This window comes from Centropristis striata, chromosome 24 (genome assembly GCF_030273125.1).
Source record: "Centropristis striata isolate RG_2023a ecotype Rhode Island chromosome 24, C.striata_1.0, whole genome shotgun sequence".
Classification (NCBI taxonomy): Eukaryota; Metazoa; Chordata; class Actinopteri; order Perciformes; family Serranidae; genus Centropristis; species Centropristis striata.
In genome coordinates this window covers 9534743-9560670 of record NC_081540.1, presented here as the reverse complement: position 1 = coordinate 9560670, position 25928 = coordinate 9534743, and the positions used below count along the sequence as shown (strand labels likewise).

At 40.8% G+C, this 25928-nt stretch overlaps 1 protein-coding gene across 1 annotated transcript in view; it reads right to left on the bottom strand.

The window, feature by feature from the left end:
• LOC131962809 (nck-associated protein 5-like) overlaps positions 1-20849 on the bottom strand; it is a 142762-nt gene extending 121913 nt beyond the window's left edge. The window contains exon 1 of the mRNA XM_059327891.1: positions 20764-20849. Coding sequence (XP_059183874.1) covers positions 20764-20841 — 78 coding nt within the window. The 5' untranslated portion in view covers positions 20842-20849. The remainder of the gene's footprint in view (positions 1-20763) is intronic.
• Positions 20850-25928: the final 5079 nt, after the last annotated feature.

Here is a 25928-nt window from a genome sequence, read left to right as displayed (position 1 = left end):
GACGTCCCTGCTCTATGACCGCAGCTTCTCTCTGATGTTTATCCGGCCATGTTTACTCGTGTGTGAGAGCGTTTGATAAGGCGGTGCTCGGTGGCTGCAGACGGAACAGCCTCCCACATCCCGTCCCCTCCAACTGCTCGTGAGCTTTATGAAATTTTAAAATATGAGCACCGTCCCCCCGCTGCTTCGGCACTGAGGAGCCAGGAAGGGGGAAAATAAAGAAAAACACCCTTCTGTTAAAAGCCAAACAGGCACACAGACCAAATTCAATCTGTTTAAGATTAATGGTCCATATTTTTAAGTAATAAAACATCAGATGTATTATTCATCCATATGAGGCTTGCTCTTTCACACATTCTTGAAGATTAAGAGGGATGGAATAGGGCTGGGCGATATGGACCAAAAGTCATATCCAGATATATTTAGGCTGAATATTGATATATTTGATATATATCCCGATATTTTTATCGCAAAGTGAGAGCAAATGTTCAGTCAAAGTCGAAGCCAAATATGACCTGTCACAAGTAGTTTTATTGAAACTGTTTATTTAAGTGAACATTAATACTGTATAACAACAGTGGTACCTTTTTTTTTTTTAAATCAAAGCTCCATAAAGTGCACATTTAAATATAAAAATATCTTAAAAATGAAAAAATAAATAGCCTAAGGAATAAAATAGGCCAATCTTTCTCCGAAATAAATATATTAATATGAGAAAAGAAATAAGAAATAATGAACATTACAAACAAACTAAATATGACAAACCCTAGTAAGGGCAGCATTTATATACAAAGAAAAAAAGAAAATTTAACTATATAAATATATATGATATGGTCTTATTCCATATCACATTTAAAAATATATCAATATATCTTTTATATATATGGATATATCGCCCAGCCCTAGGATGGATCACATTTTAGACAAGCGTCTGTTTCCCATATAGGCCTCTTTGGAGTTGACTGGAAAAAACAAATAAACCGTAAGCTAGAAAAAAAACTCTGACCTGCCGAGGTCAGGGGATGGTTCCTTGAAGTCCTCGCTGCGATGAGCTCCCTCTCCAACCTCGATGTGTCTACAGATCAGATCAGAGGCTGGAGGTGCAGATAAGACACCTCGCAGTGAGTCCCTGCAGTGAGCTCTGGGGATAAGACCCTGCCAAAGACGAGGTCACGGCCTCTCCCGCCTCTATCCCCAACCTATCTCTGCTTGCCACAGATATTGCACATACTGATGACATGCCAGCGTGACCTGTGGGACTGCTAAACCAACTGGGCTGCAGGTTTGACAGAAAGTGGAGTTCCCACATGGGCTACTGCGAGCCAAAGGTTATGCCAATAGAATGTAAAATTTCTTCCTGGGCGTATTTTTATGGCACACTTGAGAATGAATTATGACAGTGACTTTCCAAGGTGTTAGATATATATTACATCTGATACGACTGTTAGTCTTGGGATCCTGCCAAAGTTACAGCTGAGTTTGCAGCCAAATCCTCCCGTCATCCAATACGGCAAAGTTTATGTGTACATCGTTTGCAAAGATGTGGACACGGCAAATTTAATCAGCATCAATGTATTCCTGTATGCCAATATAATTCAAAATGACTGCGATCCTATCGTAGCGAGGTAATGAACTAATCAGTATGACTAATGGTCTTTGCGTGCAGATTTCTAGAAACCTGCCTCAGCTTGGAGCAGGTCTCTGCATATCAGCCAGCCTCGGTTAAATTCATTAGTCTTATCAGCATGTTTCGAGGCTCTGCGCTGATGATCCTTCACTCAGAGGTCGTTACTCACATCCCAAAGAGCTGGTGTCATACTATCTGCCCAGCCGTCCAGCTCTCATATCCTCAGAGTCTGATAACTCAGCCGATAGCCCCGCTTTTTACCTGCCAAGAGGGCAGCTACTCGGGTTAATATGTGTGATTTTTCAATTGGGAGAAAGATGCTGAGATCTGTGTGCTGTCAGCTTGATCTGTGAAGTAAAGCATGTCAGGGAGGGAGGTGATCCAAGAGGTTTTTATCAAAGAACTGTTTCCTGTATTACTATAATCTTATGCATTCAAAACGGAAATTGTTGATAGATTAAAGTTTGCCAAACCAAACTACAATCTTTCCCAAGTGTTTTAGTTGCCTTAACTTCGGATTCATAAATCTATTTCAGTATCAACACTGGTACCCTTAAATACTGACACCAATCATTTTCTACATTTTAACTGGCGCAACGTTTCAATCCAACAAAGATCTTCATCACATGTTGCCATTTGACTTCACACAACAAAGATCTTCGTTAGATCAAATTTAAATTATTGATAGCTTTTGATACAGTGTGCTGATCTTTTTTCATTCCTTGGTTTGATCTTTTTTTAATCTTTTTTTTGATCCAGCCACAGGAGTCATACACACATTGCATGAAATAAAAGAAATATCGGTGATTGGTTGTGAGCAAAATCATACTTTTTCTTTTCTTTTTTCTAAATCTGGGTTCAGAAACAAATGCAAGTGTTGTGTAACTGGATACATTTCAATACTGCTTGGTACAGGATTATCTCAGTACATATAGGTACCAAGTGCTAATACCAACAAGAACTCCAACCTAAGCAGCAGAATAGATCGTTTGTCAGTATCACCCATATGGACACATATGAGCATTTGTCAAAATGAGGGTTCATTATAGATACACGTACAGTATAACTGGACCTAGGTTTAGAGCAAAAAAACTCCTGGTTAGGCATTTTAAAAGGCTTTAAAAGTTTAAACAGTAAATAAATGTATGTAAATGCCAGAAGTGAGTAGTTACAAGGGTGATGTGAGCCACCACGTAACTTACATTTTTATGTAACTTGCGTAAAAAGTCATTTAGTTTAGTTTTCACACAGGAAACAAACCCTGTTGTCCTGGATAAAAGTCATTTGTTCGACCCATCCAGCTCGAGTGTGATATCCGCCATTTAAACTCTGCATCACCGTTGATCATAACTATAACTAACTTATGTCCTGACAGCTGTCATTCACATTTTAGAATTCTTTGTGAAATAATATAATATATAATACAGGCTTCAAGGTTTCAAGTGTGACATAATCTTCATATTTTCCTGGAATTTACCATTAGGCCCATATGGTCATATTTTAAATTTCGCCAATCCTATTTTTGATTTCGATACATGAAACTGAAAGCACATTCAGATTGTTTTTAGATTCAGAATTGAAACCCATAGTAGTTGGCTTTACTAATTGCCTTTCCTGTAGCCGTTTCACAATAAAGAGCAACAAATGCTAGTTTCTGCGGCTGAATGCTTTTATTGTGAAGCAGCTGGAATTGGATGTTCTTTGCATCAGCAGTAATATTGGATTACGTATTTGCAGAATTTCCTATAAATTACTTGTGCATGGCGGCAATTTAAGTACAACACCGGAAATGCAGACTCAACACAAAAAAACCTGACTATGTATATGAAGAATCATCATCTATCATCTCTCAATTAATCTATCTTTCTATCAACCTTACTTGAAGACTAAATATAAACCAAGCTCCTCCTAGCTCGCAGGTAATGAAGCGTCACTCAGTGAATGATCCAGAAGCTGAGCTGAGCACTATACTGCTTAATTGTACCCAAAACCTCAATGAGTGCAGAGCTGTGGCTCACACAGAAGCCTTATTGAGTCGAGGACATTCGTGTAACAAATGCCTCCAGTGAGCAGGATATTCTTCATCTGCCTACCTGCCCCAAATGGAGCAGTGTCGGGGAATATGGATTACTTAAGATACAAAAGGGAGCCTGTTCATCATCTAGGGTGAGTTTCAGCAGTTTGGGTTATCTGATGTTCTTCCTCCAGCAGCACCTACGGCCCGGCCCAGCCCAAACATCAACACCTCGCCACCGTCAGGAATCCAAATCCCTGCAGATTATCTTTCCAAACATTAAGATACGTCCAACGCTCAAATAACCCTCCGTCTGTTCGGGCTCCTCCTCTGCTCTTTGCCTTTGACAGAGTGGGCCATTCATGCCTGTTGGGAACAGTGGCAAAGCTGTTCGCGGCACAAATCTCACAGGGGAGGGTTGAAAAAGTAGCTGAGGAATGAAATACATCGGAACTGACATCGCTATTCGATCACTTCCACAGAGCTACCTGTGTGGAGGAATCACAGACCTACACGAGTGCATGCAGGCAGTTTAAATTAGAGCAAACCATGTTCATTTTTATGCCAAGCAGGCAAATTTTGGGTGGCAGTTGCTTGCATTTCAAAATAAAAGCTCCAAAAATGTACACAATGCACATATTAAGAGTTCTTTATACCTTTTGTTAATTCATTTGGACTAACACTTGTTATCTCTTTTCGAAATTGGTCTGGATTAAACATCCTATAATAAATACAAGAGCCAGAGGTTTGTGAATTAACTTTCTCACGCACACAAATAGTCATTTGCGTATCGCTTCCTCCTCACAGCCTCAGTTTTAAATCTGCTAAAACACACATCACAGACCTACATGAGTGCATGCAGGCAGTTTAAATTATAGCAAACTATGTTCATTTTTATCCCAAGCAGGCAAATTTGGGTGGCAGTTGCTTGCATTTAAAAATAAAAGCTCCAAAAATGTACACAATGAACATATTAAGAGTTCTTTAAACCTTTTTTTAATTAATTTGGACTAACACTTGTTATCTCTTTTTCGAAATTGGTCTGGATTAAACATCCTATGATAAACACAAGAGCCAGAGGTTTGTGAATTAATTTTCTCATGCACACAAATAGTAATTTTTCCATTTTTGATACCCATTTCTCTGTTTACTTTGTCTCTAGAATTGCTTCCTCCTCACAGCCTCAGTTTTAAATATGCTAAAACACACATCACAGACCTACACGAGTGCATGCATGTAGTTTAAATTATAGCAAACCATGTTCATTTTTATCCCAAGCAGGCAAATTTTGGGTGACAGCTGCTTGCGTTTCAAAATAAAAGCTCCAAAAATGTACACAATGAACATATTTGGAGTTCTTCATACCTCTCTTGTTAATTCATTTAGATTAACAGTTATCTTTCTTAGAAATTGGTCTGGATTAAACATCCTATAATAAATACAAGAGCATGAGGTTTGTGACAAATGCCATTCATCTGATGAATTAACTTTCTCACGCACACAAATACAAATTTTTCCATTTTTGATACCCATTCCTCTCTCTGTTTACTTTGTCTCTACAATCGCTTCCTCCTCACAGCCTCAGTTTTAAATCTGCAAAAACACACATCAGGGAGGAGCCGCTGAGGAATGCTGCTTTTAGGAATAAAAACAAACACACAGTGTGTCCACGCTGGTACCGATGTTTCCAGACAGGATGGGATTTGAGGAAACAGGGCGCGTACAGGGGGTAGAAGTCTGCGGTGCGCCCCTGCCCAGATTTTTACAAGCCTGGGGGTTGCTGGGTTTTATTATCATCTGGGGGCCAATATTCAGCCAGGTGTACTTGGAAAGGGAGGGAGAGTGGTGGTGACAGAAATGAAAAGGAAACCTGGACCTGGCAACCCACAGGAGCAGAGGGAAAATAGAGGTGCTGCTGTAAGAGAGAGAAAGGATCAGAGAGGCTAGAGAGACAATAAAGAGAGGGGAGGACATCAGAAATGGGAAAGAAGATAAATCCTCACCTGTGTCGACAGGGTAGTATGCAACTCAGTAAAAAAAAAAAAAAAAAACAGAGAGGAAGAAAGGGATAGACTAAGCTGGGTGTGAACTATAGGCTGAATTTTCTTTAACCAAATCATCATATCCAGTTTCAAGTTTAAATTGCACCATAAAAACGACAATCTGCAACAAAATTACTTCCCCAGGGTTGGGGCAAAGGAGTACATGGTTGGGAGTTTTTTTTGTTTTTTTAAGGTTAAAAACTCCCTAAGTGGACCTTGTAGTTCTTTATACTCCATATCCTCTTTTTCAGGGGGATGACAGTCAAATAAAACTAGAAAGAAAAAGTTCCAACATTAAACTGCCCACAACAAGGTCCCTGAGTTATCTAGAGTAGTTATGATTTCTGGAAAGAGACCCTACTGTTAAGGTTTCACAGGTTTTTTTTTGGTGCTGAGTGCCATTACCATTATAGTTGAGAGAAGGTAAACATCTGCTGGTATATCGACAAGATAGACCATTTGTCAACACCACCCATAACGACTAATATGATCGTTTGTCAAAATGTTCGTCTCGCGACTTGCGGTACCATGGTTTGTTCTAAAAATAGCACACAGGCCATTATACGTACATGTACGGTTCATGTTTATAAAAAAGGCTGCAGTTCCTACAAATTTAGGCTACAAAACCACTGACCTAGTACAAAATAATTCCTTGCAAGGTGTTAAGACACAGTTGTTACAAGGGTGACTTGAGACACGGAAGTTACGTAAAAAAACATAAGTTATGTAAAAAAAAAAAATGTGATTCACAAACCGTGGGCCAAGGAAGTTAAGGAAGTTACGTAAACAACAGAAATTACATAAAAAACAAAAGTCACATTAAAAAACGAAAGTTACATTAAAAAACGAAAGTTACATTAAAAAACGTAAGTTACGATAATAAACGTAAATTACGTTAAAAAAAAGTAATTTACTTTTGTTTTCACATGGGCCATGAACCCCGTTTTCCTTGGTGAAAGTCCGACGTTTGTTTGGAATTGAACTGTCCCTTTAATTACGTCTTACACATCAACACTATCTGTAACACTTTCTCGATGATGTCAGTATCTGAATCCAAACACAAGGAAGTCCAGAACCAAAGGAGAGTGAAAACTCTTTGAAAAGAGACAAAGGGCATGGGAGACTGAGAGTTTGGAAAGTGACAGGGCAGATCAGAGAAGAAGCCTGATACTAAACAGATGTTGGTTGGTTCACAGGGGGAAGCCAGGCTTCTGTTTATGCAGGCTTTGACGGACGGGCGCCGCACCTATCCGAGCCTCGCCGCAGCAAGCTGAAGCATCAGCAAGAGCGGAGAGAGGGCTGATCAAGTAGCAGTGACTGTGTTCCTTCACGGGAAATTAGGCACATTATAGATTGAGTAAAAGCCCTCGAGAGGATCCATTCAGCATTATCTGCACTATACAGCTCGCCTCTCCAGCATTCTCGCCTCTTCTCATTACACTTTGACGCTATGCTTTGTGTCATTCTGTTGGCGAGGGCTTACTTTTCACTTTACACTTTAGTCATTTTGTTCCAGCTCACTGGTTTGTCAATGGTGGGTCTAAAGGCCCAGAATTATACTTCTACTGTAGAAATAAAAGCTCTCAACAAAGCAAAAGATACCTGAAACGTCCCACACGGCAGTCTTTTACAAAACATTACCGACTCTGTTAAAGTTCAGCTGCGAGAGGATAAAACCCACGAACACAACAAAGTCAATTCAACAACAATCTTGTGACCTCCAACTGTGTGTTTTCTCTGAGATATTTCTTGCCCGGGACACGTTGTCAGATTCCCTGATATTTCACGTGCATCAGCTCCAGGCCTCAGCTTTATCACAGCTTCTCTTCTGTTTAATCCAGTGGCTGATTTATTGACGGGGGCCTGTCTGTGCGCCGACTCTGCCGAGCCAGGTGCCGGGCAGATGTCGAGGCAAGCGTGGAGGCAAAGCGTTGCATTCCTGCTAGAGACAGCATTAATGTCAGCGTCTGATTTTCTTTTCTCTCCGTCTCCCTGCCTCGGGATGGGGAGCGGAGATAGCGCCTGCAGGCATGCACGGAACCATAACCGGGGAAATGGTAATGTGACAAGACGACGCCGTTTGTTTGCGCTCCTGTCATCCCCGAACCCACCTGTGCCACTCATGCTTATCAGATCCACATCCCCTATCTGAGCTGACAGTGATGGAGAGCGGATCAAGATACAGTGAGGTGATTTCTTTTTTTAAACTGGGGGAGGTGGAGGAATAATAACGAGGAAGGTGAAAAGAGATGGGTTGTGGTGACTTTTGACCTCTACTGCAGGACTCGGTGCGATGAGTATTCCCGTGGTCATGAATTATTTCTGTGCACAGAAGGTGATCACCGTGTTTTTCTTCCCAGACAGACTGTGGGGGTGGCAGAAGCTTGAGGGTTAACAAAACAGGCTGGTGGCCAAAAGGTTGCCTGTTTGAATCCGGAGGCTAAAAATGAAGCGAATAAGTAATTTACACTCGTCCCTAAACAGATATGTACCTCGCACCAACAGAGTCAACCATTGGAATCACCCAGTAGCCTATATTACACACAGCGCTGCAGTAGCCCTGGCGTGGGTGGTGTAAATCTAGGTAACCCCCAACCCCGAGGCATTGCTGTAAATAAGAATGTCCGCAGTGAACTTGCCTTGTTAAATAATACATGCTAGACAATGCTTTCTTTTGTGCATGTTCACTGGAGCTTCAATCTTAAATTGCTGTGCTTTTGATAGAAACAACACAGTCAACATCTGAGGATCACAGGTACTGAATTTTATTTGTAAAACCATCAGATGGCCTGTTAAGTGGAATGATTTATCTATAACTTTATCTCCTTTACCTCTTTCACATGACACATAACTTCCCATTTCTTCATCTTTATAGTGGGAAACAGAACCATATTATGGGATTGGAAGCATCCTGGTTTCTGTTTGTAGTTTAAATAGTATTGACCAATCAGCAGGCTTTGGTTGATTGATAGTAAACTGTCCACATGGAACAAAAAGAGGAAGAAGATCTGATCATAAGGTGTTTTGGGACCAAACTGTTCTGACGGGACCTTTTTTCTGTTTGGAAACACACCTCCATTAGGAACGTTAAAGTCAACATGCAGTTGACAAGCCAAATCATGTTCTATATCTTTTATGGTTTCCATTGCAAACACAAGTTTGTGTTTTTGTGATCAACATACGCTTGCTTCATTCACTGTTCCTCTTGTGCTTGGAGAGTATTTTCTCTGATATGGGGGCTAAAAGGGTCCCTTTAAATGGCGTTCTAAGAAAAAAAAAGGTGGGGTTCTTAGTACGAACTTGTCAGATCTACAAAAAAGATGTCAACTTGGACGGTAACCAACGATCAGCATACAGAAGAGCAAGTCTTGGCCGGTATATCCATTATTTGCATATCCCCTGGCTACAACAGAAACCTAGATATATCAGCTCTTGTCCCCAGAGGCAAAATCTTCACCAGACTGACAGCTGATTGGTTATATAGAAAAATCTTGTATAGCAGCTTTAAAGCTACAACTAAAACAAAATAGCAGCATCTAACTGCACTGTCGAGTTCGTATGTTTTGCAAGCAGCAATCATTTCTGAAATGTGAAAATTTGCATATTAAGCAGGCTCCTATGTAGCAGAGAGACCACACAGGAAGTTTTTTTGTTCTCATATTTCAATTCCGATATCAGGGCAGCAATTTTGGTTTGAAGAGATTATCTACACCCTATTCTGGCTGCATCCATTTCATGGGTTAAAGTGAACAAAGACCTCTCAGTGCAGTGGCTCGCCGCACTCCGTCAAGTGATCTAAGAGAGGACGAGGAGGCCAATAATTCAGCAGCATAAAATATTTAAATCAACCATCATCGACTTTTGAAAGGCATTATTGCAGCCTATTTCAGGGGGCTTTTTACAGTCAGAGCTCATCCAGGTTGGAAAGGAATTTTAATATGAATCTGGGGCCAACCACACACTGTATTTACACAGTTAATGGCACTAAATCCTTGTTATCATCTCAAGTAGAGTCTTATTTTTAGCAGCCATATTTGTTTTATTTCTTCCAGATGGGAGCCGGGGAAGAATTTGACATCAGCACTGTTTCTGTTTAAGCCTCTCAGCCGGGGTGACATCAGTGGACTTGAATACTCTCTTGTCTCGGGATTGAAACATATTGGATTTCTCTGTGTACTGAGGCCCCCTAAAATATGAAACAGAGTGTCAAAGGTCAATCTGATAGATAAATTAAATTTCCATCGTTATCATAACTGACTGACCTAAACAGGAGCCTCGATTCAGATATTTGTTTGTGTTGAAATGTTGATTTGTGGATTTCATATCCTGAGACGTTTCAGCACTCGCTCAGATATTTTAGGATCAGAATGTGATAATTCTGCTACTGTGGGAAAATGTCGCAGTGCAAGGACCTGAATTTCCTTTGCTTAGGCCAGCTATTTGCTCTTACAATAACAACACTGTTCTATCATTATTATTTGTTTACTCAGCTAACCCTCTTTATCTGGGGCAGCCCCCCTTTTAGGGAATTCTCTCACATTCTCTGAACCCTCTGGAAGCCATTTCTCCACCCGGGGCCCTCCAATAGGCTGATTGAAGTCAGTAGTGGCTCCATTCGGAGAGGTTACAATAGCTCACCCATCAGATGCCCTCTACCCCTGAAAGCATTACCTTCACCATGGGCCATGGTATTATACATGTCCTGAATAATACCATGGCATTGTATGGGTCACGCTAGAGCGTTCTGCATTGTTTGCCTTGTAGGTCACAAGTTGGACCAACCACATTGGCTGTATTATTCATGGAGGCGAACAGACAAGATAGCCGCTGCATGGTTGACTAAAAATATGACTGTTGACTTTTATAGGAATAACAGATATGTGGAGAAAACGTTACATCACAGTAAGGTATTTATCTGCCTTTTAACCCTTAATAGGGCACTCATTGAAATACTTGCAAATTCCAAAAGGGGGTAATATTTTGAGAAATAAATTTACGGGATTAAAGTGGCAAATCTACGATCTACGATCAGGTCAACAGTAGAGTCATGGAAAACATTATTAGACCACCCTTTTTCTTCAATTTCTTGTTCATTTTAATGCCTGGTACAGCTAAAGGTACATTTTTTTGGACAAATATAATGATAACATCAAATATAGAGCCGATATCTAGACATTTTCCATGGTTTTCTTGATAATAACCAAAATCATAATCAAGAAAACCATGGAATATGGCTAGATATCAGCTCTTAAACTAAACTCTTATGAGCTATTTTAGTTGTTATCATTATATTTATCCTAACAAATGTACCTAGCTGTACCAGGCATTAAATGAACAATATCTTGAAGAAAACAAGGGTGGTCTAATATTTTTTTCCATAACTGTAGATGTCACATAGAAGTGGTATACATCACCTGAAAGCTGGGAGCTTGAAGATTTTTGATTATTTGTGCGATACTGTTTCTTACACAGATTTGGAGCAATTTTTAAAAAATTTGATTACTGGAGAACTGATAAAATGGTAAAAAAAAAAAAAAAAAAAAAAAAAAAAATTAAGTCACCAAAACCTTAAGGAATACCATAGAGAAATTCATGCTATAATTTGGACAAAACTTTTGCCATTTGTCAATTTCTGCAAATATTTTACGGAATTGAATGGTGAGCACTTACTGTAAATTGCTTTAAAACCCCTTATTGTCAATATGCATAGAAAAGCCATACAGCCCCTGAATGCTCTAGGTCTGTAGTGTGTGATTGTAAATTTGTTGTTTTCATGAGGCTGTGATTATCCTAGAGGTAACAGTGGGTCATTTTATACAGTGAGGTCAAGTTTAAAAAATGCTCTCAGTACAATGAATCGGTACTTTATGAACTAACATCATCAAAAATTAATACGATTTGGCTCATTGGATCTATAAGAGTCTCGCCGTTCGAGTCATACTCAATTTATGCCATTTCAAGACTGTTTAGAGACCCCAGTATGCACAAATATTCAAATACTTATATTTTGTACTGCATGGTTTCCGTCCCAAACTGCATGGGACGAGTATAAAGTTGTCTGTAAAGAGGATACTTACTTTGGGTACCCAAAGAACCCATTTTCATTGAGATATCTTGTGGTCAGAGGTCACCAATTAACCCATAATGACAATAATAGTCCATCAAAAATCAACACAAAAGCCCAAGGTACAATTATCAGAGGATTCTGTTGTTAATGAGTATTATGTGTCTTTCACCAAACAAATTGCTCTGTTCTGTATTGTTGTGTTGCATGTCAGAAGCTGATACCTGATCACACTATTAGTGCAATGAGGTCTAAATGGGACGGACTAAGTCCTACTGAATAGAAGCCTGATGAGAAAATGAAGAGCTTTCAGCATGGGCTCATTCCAGCATCCTCTCTGAGTACTTGCTGCACATAAGAGGTCCATTTACAGTCAAACGATCCTGAGACCATTCGAATGCTTTCCATGTTCCCAGTGTACACAGGCTCAACGCTGGAGTCAAGCCATGCAAGCAGTAGGGGAAGTGGGTCAGGGGAGAAAGGCTTAATAATGCACTAATTCAGCTGTTTTGACTTGTCTCTCATAACCCCCTCCTCAGTGCTCCAGCTCGGGCAGAAATGAGACAGAGGAAGGGCGGGGAAGACAGAAAATCCAACCAGGAAATGCCTCCAAAATAAAGCTTTGTTTGTGTCTAAATGAATTGGAGGGGCAGGGTTCTACTGCAATATTAAAGTAAATACAGATCGCTTTGTTGGGCTGTTAGCACTTCTGACCCATTTCCTGCAAAATGATGATAATCCCAAAGAAATTAATGTAATGAAATAATCATAGGAATCTTGTTTGCTGTGCATAATTTCCTGCGTGGAAATCTCCAGCTCCTCCAGCTGTTGTAGCAGATGGATGCAGGGCCGCAGCTCGATAGCCTGCTGGCTGCCACAGGCTCCCACAATAGCCCCTTAGTGACCACCGTGACCACACACAAAGGCGGTCGTTGACCACTGACACCGCAGACAATCAGCCCTGAGGGTCAAACGCTTCTGTGCGGCGCATCCCTCATTCAATCCTGCTCACCTGAGGCTCAGTATGCCTCATAAAACCCCAATCACTCCTCTGATGTCTGGCCGCCGAGAGAGGATCCCGGAAAATCATTGAGCGCCACAAGCACATCACCATAAAGTTGAGTTATGGACTCATGAAAGGCATGCAGATCATATTATCCCTTTAGAAAGTGACTGGGACTCAATAATGGGAATGGCTCCAGCTAGCCGGATAACGTACGCAGACAAATGTTACTACATGCAGATGATATTGATTCCTCTCATGGATCTTCGGGCCTTTTTAATGACAAAGAGCCGAGCATCCAAATGACTTCATCTCAACAATCAATGAGTGGCATTAAAGGTCGGAAATGCACAGCCAAAAAGTATACATTTAGTCTTTTGATCTTTGGAGTTTTGACATTCCAAAGCAGATGATTTCATACACTTTCATTTTAAATTGATGCAAAATTCCTCTCTGATGAGGATGAAAATCAAAGGACTTTCTGCAGCGTATAATTGGATGTGCAGAATCCTTCCAGCCACTGCTCTATAATGGTGCACCATCAAACAGCTCCTGCATGAATGTCCTTCTAATCATAGTAATGGCTGTGCTTTGCACCTCGTATTGATACTTGGCATTTGAGATAATGTGCCGACAGTGGCCGCGTTATGATGAGCACCCTACAGCCCTGAGATAACACAATTGAATACCATGTGGAAATGTAAATTGCTGGCTTGATTTCTAACCCGCAGCATGCACTGTACAAAATATTCTGTTTAATTTACGGTAAAATACCGGCAGCTGTGGTTGCCAGAACTTTACCGTAAAAAATACAGTGAGTGGGTTTTCTACTGTAAATTTAAATGTAAATATCAGCTAAATCTGTCATTTAGACTGAAAAATCACTTGCCATTTTATCCCTATTGTGTCTCTTTTTGGTAATTTTGTGTCTCATTTGATAATTTTACGTATTTTTTTTGTAATTTTGTGTCTTTTTTAGATAGTTTTGTGTCTCTTTTGGTCTTTTTGTGTCTTTTTTGATGGTTTTGTGTCTCTTTTGGTCATTTTCTGTCTCTTTTGATCGTTTTGTGACTCTTTTGGTCATTTTAGGTCCTTTGTTAGGTCCTTTGGTCTGCTATTATTTTTAGGGTAGTTATGTCCTTGTGACGTTATGGTATTTCTCCATTCATTTTAAATGAAAAATCTAATATTTTTTACAGCAAAACTGTGTTTTCTAAAGTTTATGACAGAAAAAAGTAAAAGTTTTGTGCTATTCTTTGATTTACGGTAATTAAAATGTCTACTACGGTGATATTACATTTTTAATTTCACGCCCTATTTCTGATATAATTTGACAGTGTTTTACTGTAATTTCTACAAACATTTTTTACAGTGTGATTGGGAAACTATAGTGTGTTAGCAGGCTGGGAAAAGATCCACACAGTCTACCTACCGGTCCTGACAGCACCCGACTCCTCAAATCGTGGGAGCAGCATGAAGGTCACTGCCTCCTGACTGCGAGGCGGTGGTTTAAGTGTAGCCGGCAGGCGGATGTGGTGAGCTGGACTCTACTCAACTCCCTTACACCGACTTTTTCGTAGACAAGGCTAGCATCAGCCGCAAACGCTTCTGACAGAGCGCATTAGCCACGTCAGACGGAATCAGGTTCCCTGCAGACAACACCTTATTATCATGCAACACGCTGCAGCAGTTTGAGGCAAGGCAGATCTCTCAGATTTTGTTGCGTCCGCTCTGTTGCTGTGTTTGCACATGAGCCGGTTCCAGCGCAGGATATTGTGGAGGAACATTGAAGGGAATGGCTTTATACTATGAAAATAACCACCGGCCGTTTTCTTTAAAACATGTCAGACGGAATTAAAACCATTTTCTCACGATGAGCAACACAGACCAGAGAGGACAGAGGGCTACACATAAGCTCTTAAAAAACACTGAATTTACAACGGAAAAAGTGTGACACACAAGTTCTCCCACAACTCGCATCAAGTGGATGAAATTGCCTGTGGTGCATCCCGACAAACAATAGGAGCCCATCATGACACAGTGTTAACAAACTTCCACATGAGGCTGCAGGCTTTCCCTCAGGGCTCCCACCCTGTGACACATCACACACCCAGGCAGGTGATCTTTTGTTTGGGAGGGAGATGATGACTCCCAATGTGAGAGAACAGGACAGAGAGAGGCAGAAGGGATAGCAAACAGTGTTTAAAACAAAAAAAAATGAAAGACAGCTGTGCTGCAGGCTTTTCCCCAGTGTATAGACAATATACAGGAGCACTATTGTATTGTGTCTAGCTCTGCTGCAGGGAGCTGACAGGCCCTTTAAAGCGGCGGAGCTGTCTGTACTCAGAGGCTGTCATCAATAGAAAAGCACAGGGGAGCAGAGGACGGTCGGTCAGGGCCGGGCCACTGCAGGGACACAACCAGCTGGAGCACCTGGTGTTCACTTTTACACACAAAGACACACACACCAACACGTGCACACACACAGCCATGTGAGATGACCACATGGAAGCAAGCGCTCACCCGGCCTGTTAAGCATTTATATTTGCTTACGCATGAACAAACACTGATAGTGTATTTGAGTGCACAATGCTAATTTTCTTGTGTTATAAATGCAGCACACTCCTGCAGTTAATGACTGGAATATGTAATTTACAAAACATTTGAATGTATGTTCTCAGTTGATTTTGGCAGTAAATATTCTATTTATTTATCTAATTTTTTTAAATATATATTTTTTTATTTTTCAGTTGAATTATGTTTAAAGTTCAAGAAAATCCACTGTTAAAATAAATAGTTTTTTTGTTGGAGAAATCATTGAATACATCAAGTCAAAGTAATTGCATGGTACTACTACTACTACTAATAATAATAATAATAATAATAATAATTAATAATTGATCAGATTTATATAGCTCAAAGCAACTTTACAGAGAACAGGAACATTATTTAATAGAAATGTATTTATTTGTTTGTATGACACACCTCTCAAACATTTGGCTAAATCATTTTTTTGTGGTTATGTAGTCACTGCTTCTGGAAGTGGGATGAGTAGGTCCTAGTTCAGATTTTACAGACAGACGCCACCCAAACAACTCTGTTTTGACTTGTGCAGTGGTGTGTTTACAACATCTGATTTTCTGTGGAAGGGAACAATATCGGCCTGTCATAAATACGTGCGTACGTATGTGATTTACTGTAGGAAAGTGATGAATATTGAGCAATATGTGAAACAAGATCATTTACCTGCACATCATTAAATCCAAATCAACCTCAACTATTATAATTACAGCTATTCTTGCGTCAATAAATCCGTCAGTGTCTGTCAGCAGTATCTGTAGCCAGTTTCTTGTAAAAGCAGCTTCTTTTTCATTAGTGGAAAACCAACATTCAACGAAGCTGACACCTTACTCTGCTGAGTAACACAACCTGCCCAGAAACCAATGTTGCGCATTCACCGTAGCATGAGTAACAACATGACCTCAATATCTCGGAAGTGTGTTTGTGTGTCTGTTTTGGGTGGTAGCTGTTGTGGTGGTGGTGGTGGTGGTGGTGGAGGGAAGATAATCCATGCAAATCTCTGAAGCTGAATTTCGGCTGTTGAAAGCCAATAAGGCGGTATCAAAATGAGGGCAGAGTTAATTAATCATCTCGGCTTCCTTTTCACGGCCCTCCCATGACTGTCCCGGGGGCTTGTGCAAGTATGTTTTTTGTGTGTGTGCATGTGTGTGTATGTGAGAAAGAGAGAAAGCCAGGCAGGGAGGGTGGTGCAGGTTGCAGCTGGGGGATATTAGCATAAAGTAATGTGAGCCAGCAGACTGCTGAGCTGCTCTAGGCCTGGTGCAAACCTCTGAGGAAAAAACAGGAAACTACTGACACCTGCTTTGTTCACCGACCACTTAGAAAAAGAAAGGTAGGCAATGAAAAGACAGCAGAAATATAGATGCTGATTCTGTGCTAAACACAATAACAAAAACTACCCTTTTTATAAGGCCGTTTTAAATAACCTAATCAGTCAAACTGTTCTCACTTTCAACGGTCACATACGGACGCTTGGCAAGATGACTCTGCATCACTTTTTAATGCACTGGGTACTCCTTTAGCATCATATTTCAATATGTGTACTTTCTTTAAAAGAAAGTCTAAAATTGATGCGTAAAGTTAAGCATCAAAAGTACTTGGTCAGGTTTAGGCAACAAAACTCCTTGAATGGGATAAGGTAACAAACATACCTGGGCTAAGTTCAGTCAACAAAAGTACTTGGGTTAGTTTTTGTCAACAAAAATACTTGGTTAGGGTTAGGGTTAAGTAACAAAACTTCTTCGGTTAGGGTTATGGAACAAAAGTACTTGGGTTATCGTTTGGCAACAAGACGACTTGGTTAGTGTTAAGTAACAAAACTACTTGTGTTAGGTTTTGGCGATATAACTACTTGGTTTAGCTTCTGTCAACAAAACTACTTGGTTAGGTTCAGACTACAAAACTACTTAGTTGCAGGCACCCGAACTACTTGAGTTAGGGTTAAGTAACAAAACTTATTTGGTTAGGGTTAAGTAACAAAAGTACTTGGGTTAGCTTGTAGCACAAGACTACTTGGTTGGTTTTAGGCAACAAAACTTTTCTGTAAGTTGTATGCACCAAAACTACTTGGGTTAGCTTTTGGCAACAAAACTACTTGGTTAGGGTTAAGTAACAAAACTACTTGGTTAGGTTTAGGCGACAAAACTACTTGGGTTTGGTTTTGGCAACAAAACTACTTGATTAGTTTTAGGAAAAGATCATGGTTTGGGTTAGGGTTAGTTAATACATAAGTTGAAAGACATAGCCCAAGTATGTTTCTATATTATGTAGGTTTACTATGTTACAGAGCTTAACTTAGTTACAATAGTTAAAAGAAGTCAAAGTACACTTGGTATTATACAGGACACATATTTGTTTGACCCATCCATCCACCCCAACCTTCCTCCTTTGAGACAGCCCTTGATGTGCACAGCCAATGCTCAAGGGAAAAACGGAGCGCCTTAGTTTGGCATGTAGGGCTGAACAAGAGTCTGTATGTGATGAGTTGAGGACTGGGAACATATTGTAGCTATAAAGGATCGTCTAATATAATTTACAATGCTGCTGAGAAAATGTTAAAGGAAGCTTTCACATGAAATTGTATACAGGATTTCTTACAAACAAATAATGATGCTGTCTGTGTAGACAGACATCCATCAAACTGTGACTTTGGATGCCACTGCCAATTAAACTTCACAAAGACAAAGCAAAATGTTTTTCTAAAAGATTTAATAATTTTGTTTTCCAAGATGTTCTTCGAGCCGTCTCGCCATCATCTGTAATTAGTGGTAATGTTTTGCAGCTGTGAGTGGCTCATCGTGCTTTTTCTACATCTCAATGTGGCATAACAGCAGAAACAAAGAACATGAGTTTGTCACTCGTTTATTAGTCCCGATAACAAGTCAATTGACATTTCAGACACTTATGATTCATCGACGTTTTGCGTCATGACTGCCAGGTGTTCTGTCTAAGGTGTCGCAGGGCTGTCACTTTGCATCAATAAAATGTGACACATTTGGGCTCATTAGCTGTCATTCCTCCTGTCTATATTGGCCGTCAATAGATTCCTTCCAAACATGATTTCATTGTCTTCTAAGACCTTTCCTCTAACATGAGGAGGGTTTATGACCTATACAGCAGAATTGAGACGATCAAGATCTTATGGTTTCATTTTTGGGTCTAAGGTTAGGATTAGCATGTTCCACAGAATTGGGATACAGCTCATGCTCTGATTTAAACTGCCAACTGCGTTTTTCAAATGTCAACTCTGTTACCACAATGGGATAAAATCTCAACCTTTGACAAAAAAAAAAAAAAATCCTCTTTCAAACAAGTTTCTGCAAGTTGATGTTAAAATGAACAGCAAGCAAAGTAATGTCTGCCCTGAAGGAACTTAATCAATCTAAAACCATATGGTATGCTTTGGATTATGTACTTATTAGCTAATGGGTTTGAGCATTAAAAAAAAAAAACTTTCTTGAAAAAGAGCTTTATGAGGACGAAAGTGGATGACTCAGTCATGAGGAGTGGTGCGTTCCCTCCTCTTTCTACTTGTGCCACAGGCAAGTTGATAAGGCTTTTATTTTGGCGGTACAGACTTGGCCGGCAGAGGATGATAAAGAAAAAGCACTCCTGGACTTTTAAGGTGGTTTGCACGCCAAACAGACCTCAAAAAGTCTGCATTCACTTGTGGCCTCAGTCTGCGTAATGCTTTCATTCAATTCACAATAAAAGCAATGTTAGCAGGAGTCTCTTGTGGCCCTGACAAAGCTTTATTTAGTTTGGGGCTTTGAGTGCAGCCTTAGTACGGACATGTAGCACAGAAATATGATGGACAGTGCAGAACATCAGCCCTAATACCAACATCCATGCCACAATGCATGAGCCAAAAAGAAAGAAAGATAGAAAAGAAATCATTCTTGAAGTGTTTTGCCTCATAGAAGTCTTTCAAGCTGGAAAAAGGCTCAGTGGGTCAGTGTGTGTATGTGTGTAGGTTTGGGGTTGTTGGGGGGGATTTCTAAACGGAGCACAGGGAGCGATCTGGGCACGCAGAGAAGCGAGAGAGTGAAATAAGATGGAAAAATGCAATCATGCATCCCGGGCCTCTCCAGCTCCTCGTCGTGTCCCTCCTCCTTTCCTCCACGAGCCATTAGTCACTATCCAGCTCCTGTTAATGTAATTAGATAAAGGATATATGGAGCCTTGGAGCTCGGTGGAGACATTTGTCTGCATAATTGCGTCCATGCGGTGGCAGAGGCTAAGAACCCCTGGATTTCCACAAAACACCTCTAGCTCAATAATTCTGAAGAAGTGGAGAAAGGAGTGGAAGAAGAACGGAGGCGTTTGGAGAGTGGAGGGGAAATAAAACACAGAAGAGAGACGGATCCCCTGAAATAATCGATTTTCTCTATTTTTTTTAATACAAATCACTTTTTAAAGAAATCCAATACGACAAAGCACTTACAATCTGCTCCAGAAAATAAAAGCAGAACCAAAGAAGTCAAGCCCTCAAAACAATCCTCAAACCTGGGTGATATTTTTAGATCTGGCTGTTGCTACACATTAAAATGCCGGTTTCTCCCCCCAGTGTGCAAGAGCACATCAACACATACACACCACTCATTAGGAAGCCTCGTCATAATCTGTGAAATGTCACAGTCCGTCTCAAACATATGTGCAGATGGCAGGCAGGTCCCCTGATTCAGACCTTCTGGAGATGTATCGGGAAACGTGAAACAAGCACGATTCTCGCATGTAATTAGTGGTTCAGTAGTAGCAGCTTGTCAGCTAGTGACCTACATATGGAACATGGTGAGACTGCACCGCACACAGTCCTACATTCCTATAGACTTGACATGCATGGACACACACCATGTCAATCCTAAAAGCAAAGCCAGGGCTCCAAATAATGATTAGTTTTCCTTTAAATTCAGAGATTTGTTTTTTTTTGGTCAATCAATTGTCATCAAGTCGATTAAATTTGTCCAACCAACAGTCAAAAATCCAAAAAGAGTCAATTTACACAAAAGCAAAACAGCAAATCTTCACAATTCAAGAAGTGTAAACAGCAAAAGTATCTTTTCTGCAATCAAAAAACAGCACAACATACACATGGAAATGCAAAAAAAGAAGTGTAAATACTGCATGCACGCACCAAACACAAACTTATTCTTCCTTTCTGATTAATTAAAACTTTCCCTTCATCACTCCCCCTACCCCCCCTGCCCTGCACCTCTCACCCTGGGCAATTCCTGTCTCCTGTCTGGGGCACTAGCGATGTAGGTGGTTGTAGATTTTGGCGGACTGGAGGGCAGGATGTTAGCCTGATTATCACCAATTCAGACCTACTTCTAGCTCCAGACAGACTGCCTCCTGCCCCAGATACCTCCTAGACGGATGGAGGGCTGGAAGGGATGGAGAGACCGGAGGGGAAGCGTATGGACCGAGACTCACCGCCAGCAGCTCCAGCAGGGGGACGTTTCGGATCCTCCCGCAGACCGACACGATGCCGTGGTCCACGAACTGGCTCATCCTGCGTCCGCTTTCCTCTTCTGCTCGCTTCCCCTTTCTTCCGCTTCGTTCCCCACTTCTGCCCTAACTGCCTTGCTGAGTCTCAGCTGCTGTGTGTGTATGCGTGTGTTTGCATTCGGCAGTGTGTATATGTGTGTTGGAATGATGATGCAGCAGGCAGCAGTGCAGCCTTGGCAGCAAAAAAAAAAAAGTCTCGTCTGAATTCTCGTCCCTCCTCAGCAAGGCCACATCAGCTCTTGTCAATATTTAACCAGCAAGTCAGGTCGCATTAAATCACCTGGGCAAGACCCAGTGTGGGTTGCTACCCAGGAGACCGTGTGAGTGTGTGTTTTCATGTGTTTTGTGTGTGAAGCTGTGACTGGCTGGCATTTGTGCACGCGTGTAAGGACATAAAACATTAACACGTGTCAAGAGAGGAGTTTAAATCAGACTCCAGGTTGGCCGTTTCTCCTCTTTCTTCGACTCCAGTTTCCGTCCAAAACTCACACTCGGTCATGATGTGGCTTCTGAACACTGGCCGCTTCAATTTTACTACTGCTGCTGCTGCCACTCGGGGAGATCTAAGGCAATGTAAAGGCAGACTTGGCAAGCGAAAAAGCGAGAGAAAGTGTGTGTGTGTGTTCAAGCAGCTGACTGGCAGAGCGACAGAAGTATCAAGCAGCCAATGAAAGGGCTCCTTGACATTTGCCTCAGGAGTATTTTCTCCTGTCTCACTGTGAGCGCAACGCCTCAGTTTGACATCAAATATGCTGTATGACTTGAGCTCTGGCAGGAAAAGAGACGATCTTGATCCAGCTACTTTGTACCGGTCAATTCAGTTTTCAATGGGAAGACACGTGGGGATAAAAGTAGGACGGCTTAGTTAAAGACTTTTTTTTTTACATTTAGCTGGTGGTTTTATCCAGGAAGTTACAATGAATAAGCAAGTAGAGACTGACTTTCTCCCTTTGACAGGTGAGGTCACATAGAGACAGGCAACCATGCTCTCATTCACTCCTACGGGCAATTTTAGAGTCACCAATTCAACCTAAGCTGCATGTTTTTGGACTATGGGAGGAAGCAGCAGACAACTCACACTGACACAGGGAGATCATGCAAACTCAATATAGAGTTGAACCAGTAACCCTCTTGCTGTGAGGTGAAGGATCGGGATATTTAGCTTGGCTTAGCTTAGCTATAACTGCAAGTGTTAAAACTATTATTTGTTAGAAAACTTTAGTGACTTTGCAGAAGAGTGCTTAACAAAATTTAAATTCAGTTCCCCTATTAAACTAGAATTCAAGGGGAAACATCCTGCCGTCATCCTGAGCAAGGCTCACTTCTTCTATTTGCCTATTTGTTAAAGAGAGAACTTCTTCTATTTGACTATGAGTTAAGAGACCACATTGTGTGCTCTTACTAAACCTTTCCTGAAAACCAGTTAGAACTAGGTCAGGGTGCAGATATTTCAGTATGAAACTTACACATGAAACAAACATGCATAACACCATAGTAGTGAAAAGACATAAAAAACAAGGTGACCTGTATGGGTTGAAGAAGTCTAGAACAAAAGAACCAGGGCAGAGTGCGGGAGGCTCTAACAGAGGCATGAGTGCTAACCACTACACCACCATGTAGCCCCGGAGACAAGACAAATAAACTGCGGAATAAAAATGTGAAATAGTCACTTGCCACACAACTATTCTTACCAGCAGCGATGCTAATTAACGACAACTGCGGTTGTTTCTCAAATTCTAGACTCATTGATCAACACGTGGTCGGGTCATGACCCACCAGCCTCCGGAGTATCCTTGGACAAGATTCTAAGTGTAATGTGACTGGCTGTCCTATCAATGTGTGAGCAAGTGTGACTTGCTGATGAGCAGGTGGCACCTTGCATATTAGCCTCAGCTATTAATGTAAGAGTGTTGACTTGACTTTTGGAAGCACGTTAAGTGGTGGCTATGACTAGAAAAGTGCTTAACAAATGGGAAAAAAAAGCTTTGGGAGATCCTGTTGGGAATACTGGGATCCTGTTGACCCAGCATCTCTTTGTCTAAGATAAGTTGTTGGACTACTTTGAGCTAGTTTACTGAATTCCCAGTTGAGTGTATATGTTGGGCTTTTATTGTTAAAGGTGAGAAATAAAGGAGTGGATCTGGTTTGCCTTTGTTAAGGTCGTTTGGTAATAAAGTTTGCTGGCTTGGTTTGACTGGCTGTCCCATCAATGTGTGAGTGTGACTTGCTGATGAGCAGGTGGCACCTTGTGCATAAGCCTCAGCTATTAATGTGTGTATGAATGTTGACTTGACATTTAGAAGCCCAAGTGGTGGCTATGACTAGAAGAGTGCTAAACAAATGCAAAAAAAATCCTGTTGATCCTGTTGACTCAGCATCTGGCGGTCTGTCTAAGGTAAGTTGTTGTACTACTTTGAGCTAATTTACTTACCAGAATTTCCTCTGGTAAACAGTTATATATGTAGCATGTGCATGTTGGGCTTTTATTGTGAAAGGTGAGACATAAAGGAGTAAATCTGGTTTGCCTTTGGTTTGGACTTTGGAGCCTTCGTGTTGTTGTATAATTATCATTTTTTCTTCACATAATTTGTGCGTTCTGTATTAACGTTCTCATGACTGAAACAACAGTTATAGACATGAGGATTAATCACTGGAAACAACGCCCAAGATGTGTCAAGGCCTTTGCAACGCGATGTCCCAAATTACGTTATATTAAATCATCTAATACTGCATCTACATCTTGCAGACCTTGAATGTGGCTATTCTGCTCCGGCTGACCTACATAAACTGTGTTTTCCCCTGCAGAGAATTGAGCCCATGACCTGTGGCTATCATTATGATTGATGGGAGTTGAGTGACAGGTGGTGCTCCTGCTCAAACGGAGATTACTAGCTCATCAGTCAGCAGGCGCCTGGGCAAGCCGCGCTGAGGAATTTATGACATCAGACGCAGTCGCTTCACTGAGGTAATGCAGGTGCAAGATCGACGCCCTGCCCTGAAAACATTCCTGTAAGTGACTAATTGTTTTCTATCAAAGCAGGTTCTGCCTCGGAGACCTTTGTGAGGTACTTTGAAATCTATTGTGCAATCAAATTGCCCTTTCACTATTAGTTTGAAGATGAATAGTTTGATTGAAGCTAATGCCACCAGTCATCTGTGCATCAGACCGGTATAAAGCATTATATAATGGCAGTAAACCAGTCTATGCAGAGGACATAATGGTCATTCTATCACTAAAAAGATCAACCATGTGTGTATAAGAAAGACGGAGATTTTAATAATGCATCCTTTGGTAATTCATGGATGCTTCATTTGTCAGTGAGAAGGCATCTTGACACTAATGCCCTTATAATGATTTTGGTCTGGAATGGCATGAAAATTGAATCTGAGTTGGATTGACTGACTATTTTGGTAATGCATCCTTAGCAAATGAGATGGTCCATTTGTCAAAGCCTCAATGAGATTAATGATAAAATAACAAACATATAATGTAACAAATTAAGGTCAATTATTGTGGTTTGGAATCGCTACTATGAGCGAGAAATTACTAAATAATTAATATCATTTTTCAAGTGTGCAAATTAAAAAGGAGGAGAAATTCCAAAGTAGTTGCATCAATGTATGTAGGAATGTGCTGCGCAAAAATAAAGCCAAGTTCCAACCCCCGAACCATTTGAGGGTTAACCTCTGACCCTTTAAAAACAAAGAGGTCACCAGGTGCCAGGAAGCAGCCTCCTCTATGTGAACACCTGGTAGGAACTCACCATACAAGTCAGACCAGAATGGGTTGGACAATTTCCCTGGAATGCATCTATTTTGCAATTTTAAGAAGAATCACAGTGACCTCAGACATAAACACATGGTGTGTAAGTCATAGAGGTGTGAATCAGTAGAGGCCCCACGATACTAAAATACTTTTGTACTTTTACCTAAGTAAGTTTTGAATGCAGGACTTTTACTTGGAATGGAGTCATTTCGAACCTGGTCTCACAGAAATCCGTGAAATAGCCACGGAATCGCTCAAATTTCCGTGAAACTGACACGGATTTCACTACAATGCAAGTTAATGACAGTCATATCCCGTGGCTATTCCATGGATGTTATTTCCTATTGGTTTGTTCCAAGTCACGTGACTTTCAAGGTCCCAGCGGTCAGAACAAAAAACATGGCGGACAGTTCTCTCATTTTTAGTGAAAAATCAATATTTTGACTTAGTTTCTGCATAAAAATGGATTTTGATCACATTTCTAGCGAGAAATATATGTTTTATTTTCTAAATATTCACTCAGTGAATGTACATAATCACTTTGTATGTTGGACTAGCCACGGGATATGACTGTCATTAACTTGCATTGTAGCGAAATCCGTGTCATTTTCACGGAAATTTGAGCGATTCCGTGGCTATTCCACGGATTTTGAGTTAAGCGAAATCCGTGGCTATTTCACGGATTTCTGTGAGACCATGTTGGTCATTTCACAGTGTTGTATTATTACTTTTACTTAAGTAAGAGATCTGAATACTTCTTCCACCACTGGTTGGTTGTATCAGAGTACAGGAAAAGGAAAAGTCAGACAGAATGGTAAGAGGGCAAATATACCAGACATCCAACACAGAGGACTGCAAAAAGTGAAAAAAATTGACATGATATAACTTCATATAGAGCCGTCCACTTTTTGACCACTAAAATGATCCAGTTTGCCATCTACCATCTAGCAGAATCCATGTGAATGCAACACAAAAAAAAGCATGAAAGAATGGGGTTGTAAAGTAGCAGTTCCCCTTTAAGACTCGCATACAGACCCATACATTAATGCTCATGCATGTCAACACTTGTAAGCACACATCCGCATTTCACGCACATGTTGGTTCACAAACACACACTCAGTCGTCATCAATCAACCCATATCAAAACAAACAAGTGAGGCCTTGGGCACTTATGTGGAGCCATATATCAAATGTTAGTTTTAAAGTGGTTTCTGTATGTATTTACTCAGCGGTCGGAGCTAATGCGGAAACATGTAAATATTTCCCTGGACTGGGCAGGGAGGGACTCGGGGATCGTTGTGGCACTCCCCAGACCACCGAGCAA